The following is a 19,459-nucleotide window of genomic DNA, read 5'->3' on the forward strand; positions in this document are numbered from 1 at the left end:
TCAATAATTGGGTGTATCCCAAATGCTTCTGTATGCCCTACATAACTAAACCGTGCGTATGTATCCTACGTTTGGTATGAAGAGTTAAATACACTTGCTAGTGCACTATTTGTAGAGAGTCGAGCTTTTTGGAATTCAACCATTCGATACGGTCCTATTAGTCACTTTTAGTCTCCTGCACTATGTATAAAAAAAATCTTCGTCAGTGTTGAACTTTACATTTTGTAAGTGTTACTGTCTTTTATAATATTCACGTGTTCTCTGTATTTTGTATTTACCATCAAACATTGAAGTTGAAGCTGATTAACTCGTGTCATTTGTAATGTCAAACGCATCACCTTGTAAGCAAGCTAGTTGCTAATATGCTAAAAACAGTACTGTGCGCTTTTGCGAAAAACAGAAAGCTCAGTTACAGTAAATGTAAATAAGTAATTACATTTGCGATAATCAACCTGCATGTATCTATAAAATTCATTCTATGTATGTTTCTTGCAGTCGATGCTAAATTATGTTTAGCCTTTGGGTGAACCGCAGTGCTTGTTTACACCATGTACGTGATGTGTAATTTTTGTTTTGGTTTTATGATATACGTTATGCTATGTTTGCAACTAAATAGTAAAATGCAAGCCATTAATAATGTACTCTTGTCCTCCAGCTAATGTCAACAGATTATTTTGTAACCCGGAATAAGTAGGAGGAGCTCGGCATGGGAAGTAAAGTTAGTAGTGGCAAGATGGCAGCAGTCAGTCGGGTCGTGCAGGTAAATGATTTCACAAACACGCTCATTTATTTTCTATTAATGCAAGTTTGTCCCCAATTTTCTTCGTTTTGCTGAAGTATTCAGCACTTCAACCTGTGTGGGCACTGTTAAAGCTCTTAAACTTATGTATTCAGGCGCTGTGTGTGATTTAGCGATGCCCTTGTCAATACTTGAGTTGTGTGCATGACAGTTATTTTAGCCCCGAGCCTCCCTGTTAATACCTGCTTATTTATTTATTTAAAACCAGTAAGACACGTAAACAATATGATTATGATATGTCATGAGTGTATTTCTGTGCAACTTGGTGGACAGAAACTATGGAGTTGTCAGTCAGAGACTGAATCTTAGGTGCTTGCATACTCCTTCTTTAAGGCTTGGGAACAGGGCCGGCGCTAGGGGGGGGGCTGAGGGGGGCATTGCCCCCCCAAATTGTGTCTTTGCCCCCCCAAATTGTGTCTTTGCCCCCCCAAGCACAATGCAAGCAACGGCTATTTTTAAAATTATCTCTGAACCAATCACAAAAATGCATTTTGTTTTACAGTGTGAAGATATTTCCTTGCTTATTCCTGATTGGCTCTTTGAGTCATATAAAAATCGGCAGACTGCCCCAAACAGTTCAGTTCGGCAGTATATGTTCTGTTAGTGTGAGCGAGAGGCAGGTATACTGGTAAACACTTTTTTTACAGAATTAGTATGCTTTTGTTTTCTTTATATTTTAATTTCCCAATAATATAAATATTCTCACTCATTCCTATTTCCACGTTTGAATATTCTCAGTCTGTGTGTAGGTACATTTGTCAGCTTTGACTTAAATTTGTATTAAAGCCTTTCAAGAAATAGAGTTGTTCTATTAGTAATGGCAATTTAATTAAGGGGGCGTATTAAAATGAAATACAATTAGATAATCTTTTTTCTCCATTTACATAATCAACATGTATTTTTTAATCATTGGGTTTTAAGTTTAAGTTCGAAAACATGCATTTTTATTTCTTTACCTCATACATCACTTTAAGCCAGTATCAATAGCTTGGCTGTCATCATTCATGCACAAATCAAGCCTTGAATATATTTCTGGCTTCAAAAACATGACTATCAACATGCCCCCTCATTAGGTTTTACTGCCCCCCCAAGCAAAGCAGTCCAGAACCGGGGCTGCTTGGGAATGTGACGTCACACTCTGCCTGGCCGCCCTATGTCTGTGGTAAAAAGTGTAATAATAGATTTATTCTTTACATACTTCAAAACCTAAACAACATTGTTCCTTTTGGACAGCTTATGTTGAGGATATAAACTGGAGGAGAGCCTGAGAGTTGTTGCAACAAAAGTTTTGTATGCCTAATACAGCTAAGGATATTCATTTCAAACTTTTACACAAGACATATCCAGTTAATTCAATTATTTCTAAATTTGTTAATGTTGAGAGCTCTTGTACCTTTTGTGGGATTGCCGGCGAGACATTATTCAGTTATTTTTTCAATGCAAGATAACAAATACATTTTGGTCAGATTTAAAAGATTATTTGTATAAATCAATTAAAGTTTCACATTTTTGGAAGCTTAAATATATAACATGCTACTATAATAACGATTCCAGTAGACAAATAGAATTTTTATTTTTATTCTATATGCCTAATTTTTTATTTATAAAGTAAAGTTTTTAGGCTCCAGACCAACATTACCTTGTTTTTAGTGGAAATTAATTAACTTCTGCAATCTTTAAAACTTATCCAAAATAAAAAAGCACTAGGTTTATAGATTACTTTGTTATTTTACGGAGGGTTGTGATGAGAGTTGATTGGCTTTTTATTATTTTTATTTTTTTGGTGTGTGCTACCCCATATTTTGCTACATTTGCTTAATAATAGTATGTGGTGTTTTGTATTTTGATGCACTGTTACTGTACCCGGATCAATATTGTATATACAGGGATGTTTTTGTTTGTTGTTAATTTGAAATGTAATAAAATAAAAAAGGAGAATCAGTGTCTCCACCAAACTGTGCTACGCTAACCATCAAACAGGCATTAAAAATAAATGTGTCAAGTTTTCTATCCTAAAAGTTACTTTTGGAAGTGATTTAGTAATTTAGTTTATTTGCTTAAATACCACAACTTTAGACAAAAACATTATAGTAAAAGAACAGAGTAGAGTGAGGTTTGATTTTCAGTTTAATTTTACAGACTATATAACTGACCTCAATAACACAGTTTTCAGATCTACAATGAATCTATATCTAATCACTTACACTTAAAAAACTACTTTATATCAGGTTTACAGATAAATCAAGTTTTGTATGTTCTCCATGTGTCTAGATGGGTTCCCCAATTTTTTCAAACATGGCAATAGGTAAACTGGCTGTTTTGTGGGCAATTGAATGCATGACCAAATGAGTGATGTCCTGCAGTGGATTGCACACTATGACCCTGAACAGGGTGATATTTTTATTGACAGTTTATAAGTTTTTTTTTATTATAATGGTTTTATTTCTTTTTTGAGATGGATGGTGTATGAAATCAGATGTAAGTGCATATATTGCAGAATAAAAGTTTTTAGAAACAAAAATAAATTATAAGGCTTTAAACATAGTTTACAGTGTAGTATTTTAAATGTATATATTTTGTGTTGCTAGTGTTTCCTTCAAATACAGGACTTAGTTGGGTTGTTTTTCTTAATTTGAAAGTTTTTTTGTTTTGTTTTTTAACTTTTCTCCTGTTTTATCACCCCTACACTTATAACAGTTATAAGACTGCCATTATTGCCCAACCTGTTCATTAGTTTAATTATTAAACCAATCTATAAGTGAAATACTTAATCTGTTAATACATTAATACATTAATACTTTGTATGTGGAATATCTGATTCTGATTGTTCACTATTATAATGTTGTCCTTAAAGAAATCCATTTTACAATGTTTCACTATAAATACTAAATGCTAGTCTACTGCATATTTTAATGTATTGTTATACATTGCAAAATATTAGATATAAAAAACAATTTCCATCTAATAATACATATTATTTTACTTTTACAGGCTGTGCGACCTCATGTACCACTAATGAAATTTCCAAATAGGCAAGATATTCAAAAGCCCAATGGTGAGCATTTCTTATTTTGTTTCATTTTTTGTTTTTATAATAATTTTTACAACCCATATAATAGCCTGTATCAAACACCTTAACTAAGGTGATAGTCAACTTGAATTACACCGATCAGCCATAACATTAAAACCACTTCCTTGTTTCTACACTCACTGTCTACTTTTTCAGCTCCACTTACCATATAGAAGCACTTTGTAGTTCTACAATTACTGACTGCAGTCCATCAATATTTTTACTTACCTTTTTAGCCAGTTTTCACCCTGTTCCTCAATGGTCAGGACCATAACAGGACCACCACAGAGCAGGTATTATTTAGGTGGTGGATCATTTTCAGCACTGCAGTGACACTGACATAGTGGTGGTGTGTTAGTGTGTGTTGTGCTGGTATGAGTGGATCAGACACAGCAGCACTGCTGGAGTTTTAAAATACCGTGTCCACTCACTGTCCACTCTGTTAGACACTCTTACCTAGTTGGTCCACCTGGTAGATCTAAAGTCAGAGACGATCGGTCATCTATTGCTGCTGTTTGAGTTGGTCATCTTCTAGACCTTCATCAGTGGTCACAGGACGCTGCCCATGGGGTGCTGTTGGCTGGATATTTTTTTGGTTGGTGGACTATTGTCAGTCCAGTAGTGACAGTGAGGTGTTTAAAAACTTCATCAGCACTGCTGTGTCTGATCCACTCATACCAGCACAACACACACTAACACACCACCACCATGTCGGTGTCACTGCAGTGCTGAGAATGATCCACCACCTAAATAATACCTGCTCTGTAGTGGTCCTATGGGGGTCCTGAACATTGAAGAACAGCATGAAAGGGGGCTAACAAAGTATGTAGAGAAACAGATGGACTACAGTCAGTAATTGTAGAACTATAAAGTGCTTCTATATGATAAGTGAAGCCGATAAAATGGACAATGTGTGTAGAAACAAGGAGGTGGTTTTAATGTTATGGCTGATCGGTGTATGAGTGCTAGAGATTACACCAGTGATTATAAGAGTATGTATAATAGGGATATTAAAGCTTCACCTGACATTGTTCATGTAGTACTAGTTGTTTTAAAATTATAAGCAATGTTTTAACTTTTGAATGTGACAATGTGAAATATTCACATATTTTTTGTAAAAAAATTATAATGTTACACACAGGTTCAAATGTTCAGATGTTACCATTCAGTCTGACTCAATTTGTGGTTTTAAAGCCTAATATTTCCAGCATTCATTATTTATAAAACAACAACACACAGCCAAGTTTTCTTGTTTGGATAAAATCCCAGAATGTGTCTGTAAGCAGAGGTGACTTCAAGCAGCGTTTCAGTGGCCACTCTGTACAGACAGTAGCTGCACTCTTAATTCCAATCAAGTGTCAGCTGTTAAAAATAAAATGACATTTTGTATGAACAGCTTTAATTATACACTGACTTCTTTGTCAGTTACCGGGTAACTGCTGACATCCCAAATTTATTGCTCTTGTAACATTGTAACATTTTAATGAAATTAAATGACCTTTTCCTTAAAACAGTGATCATCGCTTTAAACATTAGCTAAGATGCTTAAAGCGATTTACATAATTTAACAGTTGGGTTGTTTCTCTTTTTTAGTACAAGAAGCACTAAAAATACTTGGAGTCAGCCTCCCACAAACATCTACACCTGCAGCAGCATCACCAGGGCCTAGATCAACAGGACCAGTCAGTCGTCTCCCTGGCACTCCAGACAGTATCGCTATTGTTAAAGAGTTCCCGCAGAGATACCGGCGACGGGAACTTGCGCTAGACGAAATGGATTATATTCAGGTTAGCAGTGATAGGATAAATTCTTATTGCCATGTGTTCACAACCAGGGTTCCAAACAAATGATTATAGATTAACAGTTCTCTTTTTTGCATATTCTTAAGTGCTTGCTGGGGATATGGTCCAATGATTATTTAAACCATATTTCTAAAAACATATTTCTGCAACATACTCAAAAACTGGTACAGAGACATATCTACCACTGTGTTACAACACTTAATAATGACATTTTTTTCAATCATTTGGGAACTGAGGATCTTGATTAATAATAATAATAATAATAATACATTTTATTTATATAGCGCTTTTCAAGATACTCAAAGACGCTTTACATAAGACAAATAATCAAAACAAATACGTACATACACCATACAAATCATAGTACAAAATCAAAATAGTACATCAACATCAAGAATAATTAAGATAAAAACAAAGAGAGCAGCATAAGACAGTTCATTAAAAATTAGCTAAATTATGAGAGAGAACAACAAATATAGAACAATTTCTTAAAATTAGACAGAAACAGGACAGATTTACATGCAATCAGGAAACTGAAAACTTTACAAGTTTTAGGATCTAGGACTTCACATTTCTGTCGTGATCTAAGTATAAAAACTATTAAAAAGAATAGCAAAAATAAAAGCATTTATTTTGTGTTGTTACAAGTTAAATGCCACTCTGAATAGATGAGTTTTGAGAAGTGACTTGAATTTGGACAGGTCAGGACAATCTCGTAGGTGTTTGGGGAGAGCATTCCATAAAGATGGAGCAGCTATGGAAAAGGCCCTGTCACCCCAGGTCCGGTGCTTGGTCCTAGAGGGTATGGACAGTAGGTTAGCCTCAGAAGAGCGAAGGCTACGGGAGGGAATGTGCTGATGGAGCAGGTCGGTGAGGTAGGATGGGGCCTGATTATGGAGAGCTTTGTGAGTGAATAGAAGAATTTTGAATTGAATGCGTTGAGCAACGGGAAGCCAATGAAGTTTTTGTAGAACAGGTGTAATATGATCACGGGAGCGAGTATGAGTAAGGAGGCGAGCAGCTGAATTCTGGATATACTGAAGTTTTTTTAGGATTTTGTTAGATGTACCATAAAGGATGCTATTGCAATAATCAATTCTGGATGTAATAAAAGCATGAATCAAGGTTTCGGCGGCAGAAAAGGAGAGTGATGGACGTAGACGTGCTATGTTTTTTAGATGAAAGAAAGCAGTTTTGGTGATGTGATTTACATGGCGGTCAAAAGAGAGGTTGCTATCAAAAATTACACCAAGATTTCGGATGTTAGAAGACGGAGACAAAGTGTCATTATCAATGGTAATTTGAAAATTTTTTGTGGTTTTTGCCAGGGTTGTAGGACCTACGATGATCATATCTGATTTTTCACAGTTTAATTTGAGGAAATTAGCTTTCATCCACAATTTCATTTCAGTGATGCAATTTGTCAGAGTGGAGTGAAGTTCAGTATTAATGGATTTGGAGGAGATGTAAAGCTGAATATCATCAGCATAGCAGTGGAAATGTAAACCATGCCGACGTATGATGTCACCAAGGGGGAGCATATAAAGAATAAACAAAAGGGGACCTAACACTGAGCCTTGGGGAACGCCTTGGGACAGTGGAGCAATGGCAGAACTACAATTGTTGATATTAACAAACTGTTGTCTGTTTATGAGATATGACCTTAACCACAAAAGGGCAGTACCAGTGATGTTGACAGAGGATTCAAGGCAGGACAGAAGAATGGAGTGATTAATGGTGTCAAAAGCTGCAGTAAGATCAAGGAGGACGAGAATATTAATTTGTCCAGAGTCTGAGGAAAGAAGAAGGTCATTTGTGACTTTGAGGAGGGCTGACTCAGTGCTGTGCTGGGGGCGGAAACCAGACTGAAATGATTCAAATAGATTATTGGAATTTAGGTGATCTTTGAGCTGTGAGGCAACAACACGTTCCAGTATTTTCGACAGAAATGGAAGATTGGAAATGGGCCGAAAGTTACTCATAATGTTAGAGTCAAGTCCAGGTTTTTTAAGTATGGGAGTAACAGCAGCCAATTTGAGTGATTGAGGGACTGAGCCAGAACTAAGAGAGGAATTGATTATCTCTGTGATAAGTGATGAGATAACTGGAAAACAACCCTTAACAAGTTTTGATGGAGCAGGATCCAAAACACAAGTGGAGCTTCGCATCCCTGTTAAGATCTCAGATAGGTCCAAAAGAGACACAGGTGAGAACTGAGACAGAGGCTGGGTAATAAATTGAGATGAGATAGGCGGAGAAACAGAGATGACAGGGGAAACTGTCAGAAAATTGTGGATATTCTCAACTTTTGTTTGAAAAAATGAGAGGTAAGAGTTACACTTGTCAACTGTAAAGGAATTGGTAGTATTGTCAACTGGTTTGAGAAGTTTATTTATTGTGGAAAAGAGAGTCTTAGGATTTGTTGATCCAGCATGTATGAGTTCGGAATAGTAAGTGGATCGGGCTGCCGTAAGAGCGTCTTTGTAATGTTGAAGATAATCAGAATAAATCTGATAATGTACTGTTAGACCGGTTTTCTTATAAAGTCTTTCAAGCTGGCGTTTACGGGATTTCATTTGGTGAAGCTCAATTGTGTACCATGGTGCGGAATGACTAAATGAAACAAATTTGGTTCTCAAAGGAGCCAGCTCATCAAGACATGAGGCGAGTATGTTATTATAGTAATCGACAAGGTCAGATGAATTACTAGACAGTACAGGACAGACAGACATCTTTTTAACAAGAGAATCTGAGAAAGCAGAGGGAGAGATATATTGAAGATTCCTGAAGGATATTTTACGTTTAGCTCTAGTGATGGGCCTAGTGACCTCAATGTCCATGATGATTGTCAAATGATCAGAGACAGTAAGGTCATGGCTGGACGGCTGATGAACTAGGACACCAGTAGAGCAGACAAGGTCAAGAGTATGACCATTGTTTTGGTTATGCAAGTGGAATTTTGCCTATTCTTGCTTGATGCACCATATATTTTCAAAAGGAGAGATATCTGGGCTGCAGGCAAGCCAGTCATGCACTCTGTATCTATAAATCAACACTGTTATAGTGTGTGCTGTATGAGGCCTGGAATCATCTTGCTAAAATAACCGTGGACCTCCCTGGAAAAGACATTGCTTTGATGGCAGCATATGCCTGTGTATCAATGGTACCTTCACATACAGTGTATCACAAAAGTGAGTACACCCCTCACATTTCTGCAGATATTTAAGTATATCTTTTCATGGGACAACACTGACAAAATGACACTTTGACACAATGAAAAGTAGTCTGTGTGCAGCTTATATAACAGTGTAAATTTATTCTTCCCTCAAAATAACTCAATATACAGCCATTAATGTCTAAACCACCGGCAACAAAAGTGAGTACACCCCTTAGTGAAAGTTCCTGAAGTGTCAATATTTTGTGTGGCCACCATTATTTCCCAGAACTGCCTTAACTCTCCTGGGCATGGAGTTTACCAGAGCTTCACAGGTTGCCACTGGAATGCTTTTCCACTCCTCCATGACGACATCACGGAGCTGGCGGATATTCGAGACTTTGAGCTCCTCCACCTTCCGCTTGAGGATGCCCCAAAGATGTTCTATTGGGTTTAGGTCTGGAGACATGCTTGGCCAGTCCATCACCTTTACCCTCAGCCTCTTCAATAAAGCAGTGGTCATCTTAGAGGTGTGTTTGGGGTCATTATCATGCTGGAACACTGCCCTGCGACCCAGTTTCCGGAGGGAGGGGATCATGCTCTGCTTCAGTATTTCACAGTACATATTGGAGTTCATGTGTCCCTCAATGAATTGTAACTCCCCAACACCTGCTGCACTCATGCAGCCCCAGACCATGGCATTCCCACCACCATGCTTGACTGTAGGCATGACACACTTATCTTTGTACTCCTCACCTGATTGCCGCCACACATGCTTGAGACCATCTGAACCAAACAAATTAATCTTGGTCTCATCAGACCATAGGACATGGTTCCAGTAATCCATGTCCTTTGTTGACATGTGTTCAGCAAACTGTTTGCGGGCTTTCTTGTGTAGAGACTTCAGAAGAGGCTTCCTTCTGGGGTGACAGCCATGCAGACCAATTTGATGTAGTGTGCGGCGTATGGTCTGAGCACTGACAGGCTGACCCCCCACCTTTTCAATCTCTGCAGCAATGCTGACAGCACTCCTGCGTCTATCTTTCAAAGACAGCAGTTGGATGTGACGCTGAGCACGTGCACTCAGCTTCTTTAGACGACCAACGCGAGGTCTGTTCTGAGTGGACCCTGCTCTTTTAAAACGCTGGATGATCTTGGCCACTGTGCTGCAGCTCAGTTTCAGGGTGTTGGCAATCTTCTTGTAGCCTTGGCCATCTTCATGTAGCGCAACAATTCGTCTTTTAAGATCCTCAGAGAGTTCTTTGCCATGTTGGAACTTTCAGTGACCAGTATGAGAGAGTGTGAGAGTTGTACTACTAAATTGAACACACCTGCTCCCTATGCACACCTGAGACCTAGTAACACTAACGAGTCACATGACATTTTGGAGGGAAAATGACAAGCAGTGCTCAATTTGGACATTTAGGGATGTAGTCTCTTAGGGGTGTACTCACTTTTGTTGCCGGTGGTTTAGACATTAATGGCTGTATATTGAGTTATTTTGAGGGAAGAATAAATTTACACTGTTATATAAGCTGCACACAGACTACTTTTCATTGTGTCAAAGTGTCATTTTGTCAGTGTTGTCCCATGAAAAGATATACTTAAATATCTGCAGAAATGTGAGGGGTGTACTCACTTTTGTGATACACTGTATATGCAAGTCACACATGCCGTGGGCACTGATGCACCCGAATACCATGCCAGATCTTGGCTTTTGCACTTTTAGCTGATGTCTGGATTAGGGCAGGGCGATATGGATCAAAAATAATATCTCGATATATTTTAGCTGAATGGCGATATACGATATTTATCTCGCTATTTTTTCATCCCATAAGGTAATAACAACAAGACACTTCTGAGACAAAGCTACATGTTCCAAATACTAAATACCAAAAAATTTTACAGGCACTTTTATTAATATTCATGCTGGGGAAGCTTCACACAGGAACTATTTTTCCTTAAAAAAAAAAAAAAAGAGCTATTCTAAGAAAAAGTTTGTTGTTTTCTAACATCTCGGCTGTTGTGTAATGGGAATTACAAATATATTGTCTGGCCCTTTAAGAATGTTAAGTGTACTATAGGGCGCAGGGAGCGAGTGTGTAGGGAAGGTATCAGAATTTATCTGATCACGACCACGTACAACATCCAGTACAGAAATCACTCCCCACAGATAGAGCAAATACATGCACATCACATATACAAACTACGTTACATTATTACTTTGTCAACACGTGCATACACTGTTTATATATAAAGTAAACACGTGCATGTCAGCGCGTGCATGCGCTTGTGTTTGTTTATTTCCGTTTTCCAATATTGGTTTTTAAAAGGAATAACGACTCGTTTTCTTGTTTTTCAACTTTGGGATTTGAAGTGAAAAACGAATGACCAAAGGTACACGGAGCTGGAACCTTTTGTCTGGACTTGTTTTTTGCTTTCTCTACAGAATACATTATTGTGCTGCTCATCTGACACTTTGAATCCGAACATCTCCAAATAATTGAGCCATTATTTTTTTTTTACTAAGCAGCTCCTCCACCGTCTCCATGCTATCATGAGAGTTTTACTTACAGAAATGTGTTCTGAGGGCAGAAAGGCGGTGGGGAGGGGCGAGTTGTGTTCAGTGAGGGAGAGAGGCGGGGCAGGTGAACATGTGCAGAGACAAACTGGGAGAAGAGAAAGACGAACTGTCGAATCTAACTGGAACGTAACAACTACAGGGTGGGCCATTTATATGGATACACCTAAATAAAATGGGAATGGTTGGTGATATTAACTTCCTGTTTGTGGCACATTAGTATATGGGAGGGGGAAAACTTTTCAAGATGGGTGGTGACCATGGCGGCCATTTTGAAGTCGGCCATTTTGGATCCAACTTTAGTTTTTTCAATGGGATGAGGGTCATGTGACACATCAAACCTTTTGAGAATTTCACAAGAAAAACAATGGTGTGCTTGGTTTTAACGTAACTTTATTCTTTCATGAGTTATTTACAAGTTTCTGACCACTTATAAAATGTGTTCAAAGTGCTGCCCATTGTGTTGGATTGTCAATGCAACCCTCTTCTCCCACTCTTCACACACTGATAGCAACACCGCAGAAGAAATGCTAGCACAGGCTTCCAGTATCCGTAGTTTCAGGTGCTGCACATCTCGTATCTTCACAGCATAGACAATTGACTTCAGATGACCCCAAAGATAAAAGTCTAAGGGGGTCAGATCGGGAGACCTTGGGGGCCATTCAACTGGCCCACGACGACCAATCCACTTTCCAGGAAACTGTTCATCTAGGAATGCTCGGACCTGACACCCATAATGTGGTGGTGCACCATCTTGCTGGAAAAACTCAGGGAACGTGCCAGCTTCAGTGCATAAAGAGGGAAACACATCATCATGTAGCAATTTCAAATATCCAGTGGCCTTGAGGTTTCCATTGATGAAGAATGGCCCCACTATCTTTGTACCCCATATACCACACCATACCATCAATTTTTGTGTTCCAACAGTCTTGGAGGGATCTATTCAATGTGGGTTAGTGTCGGACCAATAGAGGTGGTTTTGTTTGTTAACTTCACCATTCACATAAAAGTTTGCCTCATCACTGAACAAAATGTTCTGTGTAAACTGAGGGTCCTGTTCCAATTTTTGTTTTGCCCATTCTGCAAATTCAGTGCGCCGATCTGGGTCATCCTCGTTGAGATGCTGCAGCAGCTGGAGTTTGTAAGGGTGCCATTTGTGAGTAGCTAATATCCGCCGAAGGGATGTTCGACTGATGCCACTCTCCAGTGACATGCGGCGAGTGCTACGCTGTGGGCTCTTGCTGAATGAAGCTAGGACAGCCACTGATGTTTCTTCATTAGTGACAGTTTTCATGCGTCCACATTTTGGCAAATCCAACACTGAACCAGTTTCACGAAACTTGGCAAGCAGTTTGCTAACTGTAGCATGGGAGATGGGTGGTCTCGTAGGGTGTCTTGCATTGAAATCTGCTGCAATGACCCGGGTACTGCATTCACCAGACATCAACACAATTTCTATCCGCTCCTCACGTGTTAACCTCTGCGACATGTCAATGGCTGTAAACAAAGAGAAGCTTGTAAATAACGCATGAAAGAATAAAGTTACGTTAAAACCAAGCACACCATTGTTTTTCTTGTGAAATTCTCAATAAGTTTGATGTCACATGACCCTCTTCCCATTGAAAAAACTAAAGTTGGATCCAAAATGGCCGACTTCAAAATGGCCGCCATGGTCACCACCCATCTTGAAAAGTTTTCCCCCTCCCATATACTAATGTGCCACAAACAGGAAGTTAATATCACCAACCATTCCCATTTTATTTAGGTGTATCCATATAAATGGCCCACCCTGTATATCGATATATGCAATATTGTCTTATCTTATATCGCGTATGAAAATATATCGATATTTTATAAAATCTCGATATATCGCCCAGCCCTAGTCTGGATGGTCCTTTTGTCTTTGGCATGAAGAACCTTAACGTTCATGCCGATGATGGACTCATCTGATCACATTACATGTTTCCACTGTCTTTAGGTTAATCTAAGGTGAGTTCTGGCAATATTCACATGTGGCTATATTTATCAAAGTAGCATGACTTTTTTTATGCAGTGCTTCGTGAGGACTCAAAGGTCAAACGTTGCAACGGTGGTTACTGGCCTTTGAGATTTCTCCTGATACCCTGAATCTGAAAACTCTCATTTAGTTTGGCACAAAGTGGTGAGCCTTGAGCCATCTTTGTTTTTTTTATGTGCCATGCTTCCCTTACCTGTTACCAAATTATTTCTTTATTGTGGAATATTTTAAAACGATGTAACTTCAATGTACTATAAAAGTTTTACCTTTTATATGGGGGTAGCACAGTCCAAAGACATGCAGGTGATGTGAATTGGAGATACAAAATTGGCCATGACTGTGTTTGACATTAAACTTGTGAACTGATTAATCTTATGTAACGAATAACTACCGTTTCTGTCTTGAATGTAACCAAAGTAATTTAATTTAATAATTTAATAATAATTTATTTTATTTGAAAAGCGCCTTTCATGACACCCAAGGACACTGTACAATAAGAATATAGAAAATCTAAGCAAAATAAATAAAATACACATTTACTAAGCAAAAAAAAAACTAAAAATTTGTAAAAAGTGTGTAAAACATTACATTAAAATCCTAATAAATAAATATGGCCCTGTCCCAACTTTTTTTGAGTGTGTTGCTGGCATCAAATTCATAGTTAGTTAATATTTGCAGGTTGGTCAGCCTCAGTTCAGTTTCAAGAGAATCACAGAGTCCTGTTTTTACTGCATTTTACAAAATGCCTCAGCTTTTCTAAAAATTGGGAAATATTGGGGAATATGAGAGGAGGAAATGCAAATCAAAACTCTTGGCCAAACCAGTCCTGTCTCCTTATATTGACACCTCATGGTCATCATTATAGATGAATAAAATCTGTAAAAGTATGTGAGCTTCCAAAGTTGCCATTTAAATATGATTGTCTAAAGGAAGTACATTTTTAATACAATGTTTTGTTTTGTTTGCAGCGTGGTGGCCCAGAATGATGTGGAACTAAGTGCATTGTGTCATCTCCTTTACCTGTGGAAATAGTTTTTTTTCACCTTTCAGCAATAAAAAGAATTACTTATTGCTAAAATGTACATATATTTGCTGTATAACATTGTGTGAACCTTTAAAACCAGTGCACATAAAACTGCAAACTAATTACAGGGTTCAAGCTCCTTAGTTCACACTACAGTACAGTAGTTCACATTTATAACAGATGCCCTGACAGTTGTTCACTGCCCTACAAAGTGACATCAATGTGTCATCATCCTGCACAGGATATTGTAAATCTGAAATATTAAATGTTGAATAATTAAATGCTGAATAATCTGAGTCTTGTTAATTTCACCGTTATTTACAAGGAATCAAAGATTAATGGAAGATAGAATGTTTGTCAGCAATGCTTTAATCATCTGCATGCCTTTTGAAATTAAACTATCCAGCTTCAAGTGCAATGGGGTGGTTAATGTTCCCCCCCCCCCCCCCCCAACCTTTTCAGCTGCCCCCCCCAACCTTTTCAGCTGCCCTATAATGTATAAGAAACAATTTGACAAGGCTGTCATCCTTTTAGCTTACTGTTGTACAATTGGGCAAACTCTTGACTTGCAGTGGTCTTGACTTGCAAGCGTGTCGGCTCTGAAATCTTACCTCGAATCTCAGTCGTGCTGCCTACCTGGCCGGGCGTCCAACCCACCCTAAAGAATTTACAAAGAGAATCGTCAGTGTCTCTGAATGGAGGTTGGATGAGGGAATTCCCAATGTGCCACTTCGTAAAGCCGTTCTCCTGACTCTCCGACTGAGTGGTGGGGAGATGTAGGCCTAGATTAGCATGACCTTCCATGCACAGTAAAGCTCTGTGTGAGTCTTCACTGCTAACTGGTGTCTAAGCTACTAGGTGCTTAGTGCTACAGTAGTGTTCAAAAAAATAGTAGTGATTTTAAAAAAGTGAATAAAGCACAAAATCATTATAATAACTTTTATTTCCATAAATGCAAATGCACTGAAAATACTACACTTTTAATTCTAAATCAAAACATTAACAACATTTAGCCAGTTTGTGTTAATCCTTTACAGAAAGTTAAGAAAAATGAATATTATGCTGTTCAAAAAAATAGCAGTGCCAGCATTTTTCTTTAAAAACTCAAAAAATGTATCTATAAACTGAAAATGTTTGAGGTTTCACTTTACTTTAAATTACTGAACTACTATTTAGTGGCATAACAATTGTTTCCGAGATCTGTGTTGCATGGAGTCGACCAACTTCTGGCACCTCTGAACAGGTATTCCAGTCCAGGATGATTAAACGACATTCCACAGTTCTTCTGCAATTTTGGGTTTTGCCTAAAAAAAAACGCGTTTCAGATATCAGCCCACAAGTTCTCTCTGGGATTGAAGTCAGGGGATTGGGCTGGTCACTCTATTACCTCAGTCTTGTTTGTCTGTAACCAAGATGTTTTGGGTCATTGTCATGTTAAAACACCCATTTTAAGGACATTTCTTCTTCGACATAGGGCAACATGATCTCCTCAAGTATTCTGATATATTTAAACTGATCCATGATCCCTCGTATGTGATAAATAGACGTAACACCATGGTATGAAAAACATCCTCATATCATAGTTTTGTACCACCATGCTTTACTGTCTTCACAGTTAACTTGGGCTTGAATTCAGTGCTCGAGGGTCCTCTGACATACTGTCTACGGCCACTAGACCCAAAAAGAACAATTTTGCTTTCACCAGTCCACAAAATGTTGAGCCATTTCTCTTTGGACCAGTCAATGTGTTCTTTGGGAAATTTGAACCCATTCAGGACACGTCTTTTTCTTAACAACGGGACTTTGCAAGGAGTTCTTGCTGGTAAATTGGCTTCACTTAATCATCTTCTGTACTCACTGGGAACTTCAGATGTTCCTTGATCTTTCTGGAGGTGATCATTGGCTGAACCTTTGCCATTCTGGCTATTCTTTGATCCATTCAAACAGTAGTTCCACGCTTCCTTCTGCATCTTTCAGGTTTTGATTGTCACTTTAAGGCATTTGAGATCATTTTAGCTGAGCAGCCTATCATTTGCTGCACTTCTCTGTATGTTTTTTCCCTCTAAAATCAACTTTTTAATCAAAGTACGCTGTTCATCAGAACAATGTCTGGAACAACCCATTTTACCCAGTATTTCAGAAGGAAATGCGCTATGACCAACCTGTGCAACATTTGCCACCATCCTACATTAAATAAGGGCCAAAATTGACACCCGTTCTTCTGCAGAATGAATGACTTCACCAATTGAACTCCTCACTGCTATTATTTTGAACACCCCCCTTTCAATCAATGCTTCAATTACTCAGAATGAGCGGCATGCATGTCCTAATTGTTGGGTTTGTTTTGTTTTCAATACTCTACTACACTTTCAAGTAAATTTTTTGCTATGTAGAAATATCACTTCTACTAAAAACTTTGATTTATCAAGTTAATGGTGTTGGACTGCTATTTTTTTGAACACCACTGTATGTGTCAGGTGGGGTGTGTAGTAATACTTGGCGCTCCTGCAGCCATAGCAAAATGGTGCAAGTGGCAGGGGATTCGAAATAACTAGCTTGGGAGATGAAGGGGAAAAAGACAAAAATGTGGGTGCTGCAAAATACCAGGTCTATTGAAACTTGGGTTCAAATCTAACTTTTGGTCACTGTCTTATGAGTTTGACCTGTTACACCAATGTCAGCATGGCTTTTTGATGGCTACTCTGGCTATAAACATGGAGAAGGTACATTGGCTTCTCTAAGTCACGAGTGAGTAAATATGAGGCACTGTAATGAATTGGTGCCCAGCCCACTGCATTTTACGCATGGCTCTGTGATTAGTCCTTAGTCTTTACCTGTGTTTAGTGTGAATGTGTTCTATAGTTATAGGTATGGTTAAAATAAAACATGCTTTTGTATAACCCCAATTTAATAAAGTTTGGATGGTATGGAACATGCAGTAAAAAACAGTCTTTGAATCCCAGCGGTGCTATCGGCTAGCCAGGTGACTATACAGACATGATTGGCTATGTCTTAAGAGGTGGCCAAAGCCTTGAGATAAATTGGTGCTCTGCCCAGAGTATTCTTGCCCTGCGTTCAGTGTTTCCCCGTGGAACTGAGCCTGCCGAGACCCTGACCAGGATAAAGCATTTGATAGTAATGAAAAATGAATATCTATTTAAGCAACAAAAAGAAACATAGTAAAACTTGTATCATTTCACAACTGTTTCCAGAGCTTTATTTCTGGATGGTTTACATCAAGTAATAAAGTAAAACAAAAATACAAAATAATGCCTAACAAACCCAAAAGCATTAAAATTGTATTTACAAGTTATAAACAGTATGTTCTGAATAATTCTGCTATTAAACGTTATGATTGTCTGTATTATATTTCTGGATAAATATTTTATAGGATATTTGTGTTATTCACAATTGTATCATGTCTCATGTATTTCTCCCATTACTGGATTCGATACCATTTTCAGTTTGAGTTTAAACAGAACTAATAAAACAAATACACACATTCAAAATTACTGATAACATCTTCAACATGATTCTCTACAGGTTAATACAACTTGAACATTGTAAAAAATATGTAATATATTATTAGGTATGTTAAAACTGCGATGTGTTGCCAACTCTGAGACGAGAGGAACGGGACTGACAGACTGTCGAAAGCACATTACTGGAAGCAACCAGTAGTAATGCCATTTCCACATGTGATCCCAGAACCCGCATCCAGCGCAGATCATTTGCTCTGTCAGCTGGACGAAGCTCAGTCAAGAGACTTGTTCATTTTAAACTCCAATGACTTTTATTGCTGTCCAACAAAGCTGATCCACTCCATACGAGTGCCTCAATCAGAAAGACCTCAGATGTGAGCTGATGCATACTGAAGGGAGCAATAAGCACCCTCTAATCTGCTCAGAAATTTGTCACCCTTCTAGACAGGTAGTTATTGTGTAATCGATTTATGGATAGGAATCTGTTAAGAAAATGCACCAAAATGTAAAAGAAAAATATGCATTTGAAACATTATAAAGCAGAAACACCCGACATAAACCAGTCAAGTCTGTCCAACAGGAATGTCTTCATTTCTTCTAATAAAGGCTGGGACATTTGTATGTTAATTAACAATATTGAAAAAAAAAAAAAAAATTCAACACACATACATCTGCAAGACTATTTCTACCCCAAACATAACGTTGGACATACACACAGCAGCAGCGCAGCGCACTGAACCGGTTGCTGAGGTTTTTCACATTACCATTAGCAGCATATGTAAGAAATAATAGAACGTTTGGCAAACCAGTAACCTAAAGACAAGAATGCACTTCCACACATAAAAACCGATATGAATAGTCTTGCTTGTGTAGTGAGTTTGTCCAAATAAATGTCACGAAACAGAACATGCCACACAAACATTTCTATACATCTTCCACTCTTAAAACACGGAAGTTAGTGGTAATCTCTAAACAGCCAAAGCTGACAGGTACAACTTGTTTTTTTACAGCAAAATAATAAAAAAAAGGATCCCATAATCTGTACATATCTACACATTATTGCGAAAAACAAACCCTTTTAACAATGTTAATGAACTATTCCTTAAACCCAACATTCAGATCAATATAAATCAGTCTACAGTATATTATATGCTTCCATTCTGAGGCAATGAGAATTTGCAGGGGGGCAGATTAATGTGACGAGTCTCACACAGCATACATAAGGTGTTAGAATACCATTGCTTGAGGAACATTATCTACAGCAAGCGATCTTAAAGAGGTACAATCAGGCAACATTCAAATATAATCTGTACCCTGGGTTCAGCCATTTGTCCTGCATAACTTAAGTAATAGGACGATATGATTACTAAAGCACTGACTAACATTGTGTTTACAAGACCTGCATGGGCAAAAAATTCAACTCAATTCAAAGACATAGCTTTTACAGATAGGTGTTGAAGCCTATAATACCAAGGCATTTTACAACAAACAATTTAATAAACTAAAATTAAGGAATACAGGATATTAAAA

General features: G+C 38.1%; 1 protein-coding gene across 1 annotated transcript; it reads left to right on the forward strand.

Moving 5' to 3' along the window:
- Positions 1 to 132: 132 nt before the first annotated feature.
- On the forward strand, positions 133 to 14,743 carry kgd4 (alpha-ketoglutarate dehydrogenase subunit 4). Its single transcript, XM_062998502.1, has 5 exons — positions 133 to 224; positions 656 to 760; positions 3,791 to 3,854; positions 5,463 to 5,656; positions 14,392 to 14,743. Exons 2-5 carry the CDS (start codon positions 707 to 709, stop codon positions 14,407 to 14,409), a joined length of 330 nt encoding a protein of 109 aa, XP_062854572.1. The 5' UTR covers positions 133 to 224; positions 656 to 706; the 3' UTR covers positions 14,410 to 14,743.
- Positions 14,744 to 19,459: the final 4,716 nt, after the last annotated feature.

Source organism: Trichomycterus rosablanca, chromosome 7, assembly GCF_030014385.1.
Source record: "Trichomycterus rosablanca isolate fTriRos1 chromosome 7, fTriRos1.hap1, whole genome shotgun sequence".
Taxonomy (NCBI): domain Eukaryota; kingdom Metazoa; phylum Chordata; class Actinopteri; order Siluriformes; family Trichomycteridae; genus Trichomycterus; species Trichomycterus rosablanca.

What these genes read in the sequence shown, in the direction of transcription:
- kgd4 (XM_062998502.1), top strand. Translation starts at nt 707, where the DNA reads ATGGGAAGTAAAGTTAGTAGTGGCAAGATGGCAGCAGTCAGTCGGGTC. An exon ending in CAGTCAGTCGGGTCGTGCAG is followed by an intron (nt 761 to 3,790) that starts GTAAATGATTTC and finishes TTACTTTTACAG; the next exon opens with GCTGTGCGACCTCATGTACC. An exon ending in AGATATTCAAAAGCCCAATG is followed by an intron (nt 3,855 to 5,462) that starts GTGAGCATTTCT and finishes TCTCTTTTTTAG; the next exon opens with TACAAGAAGCACTAAAAATA.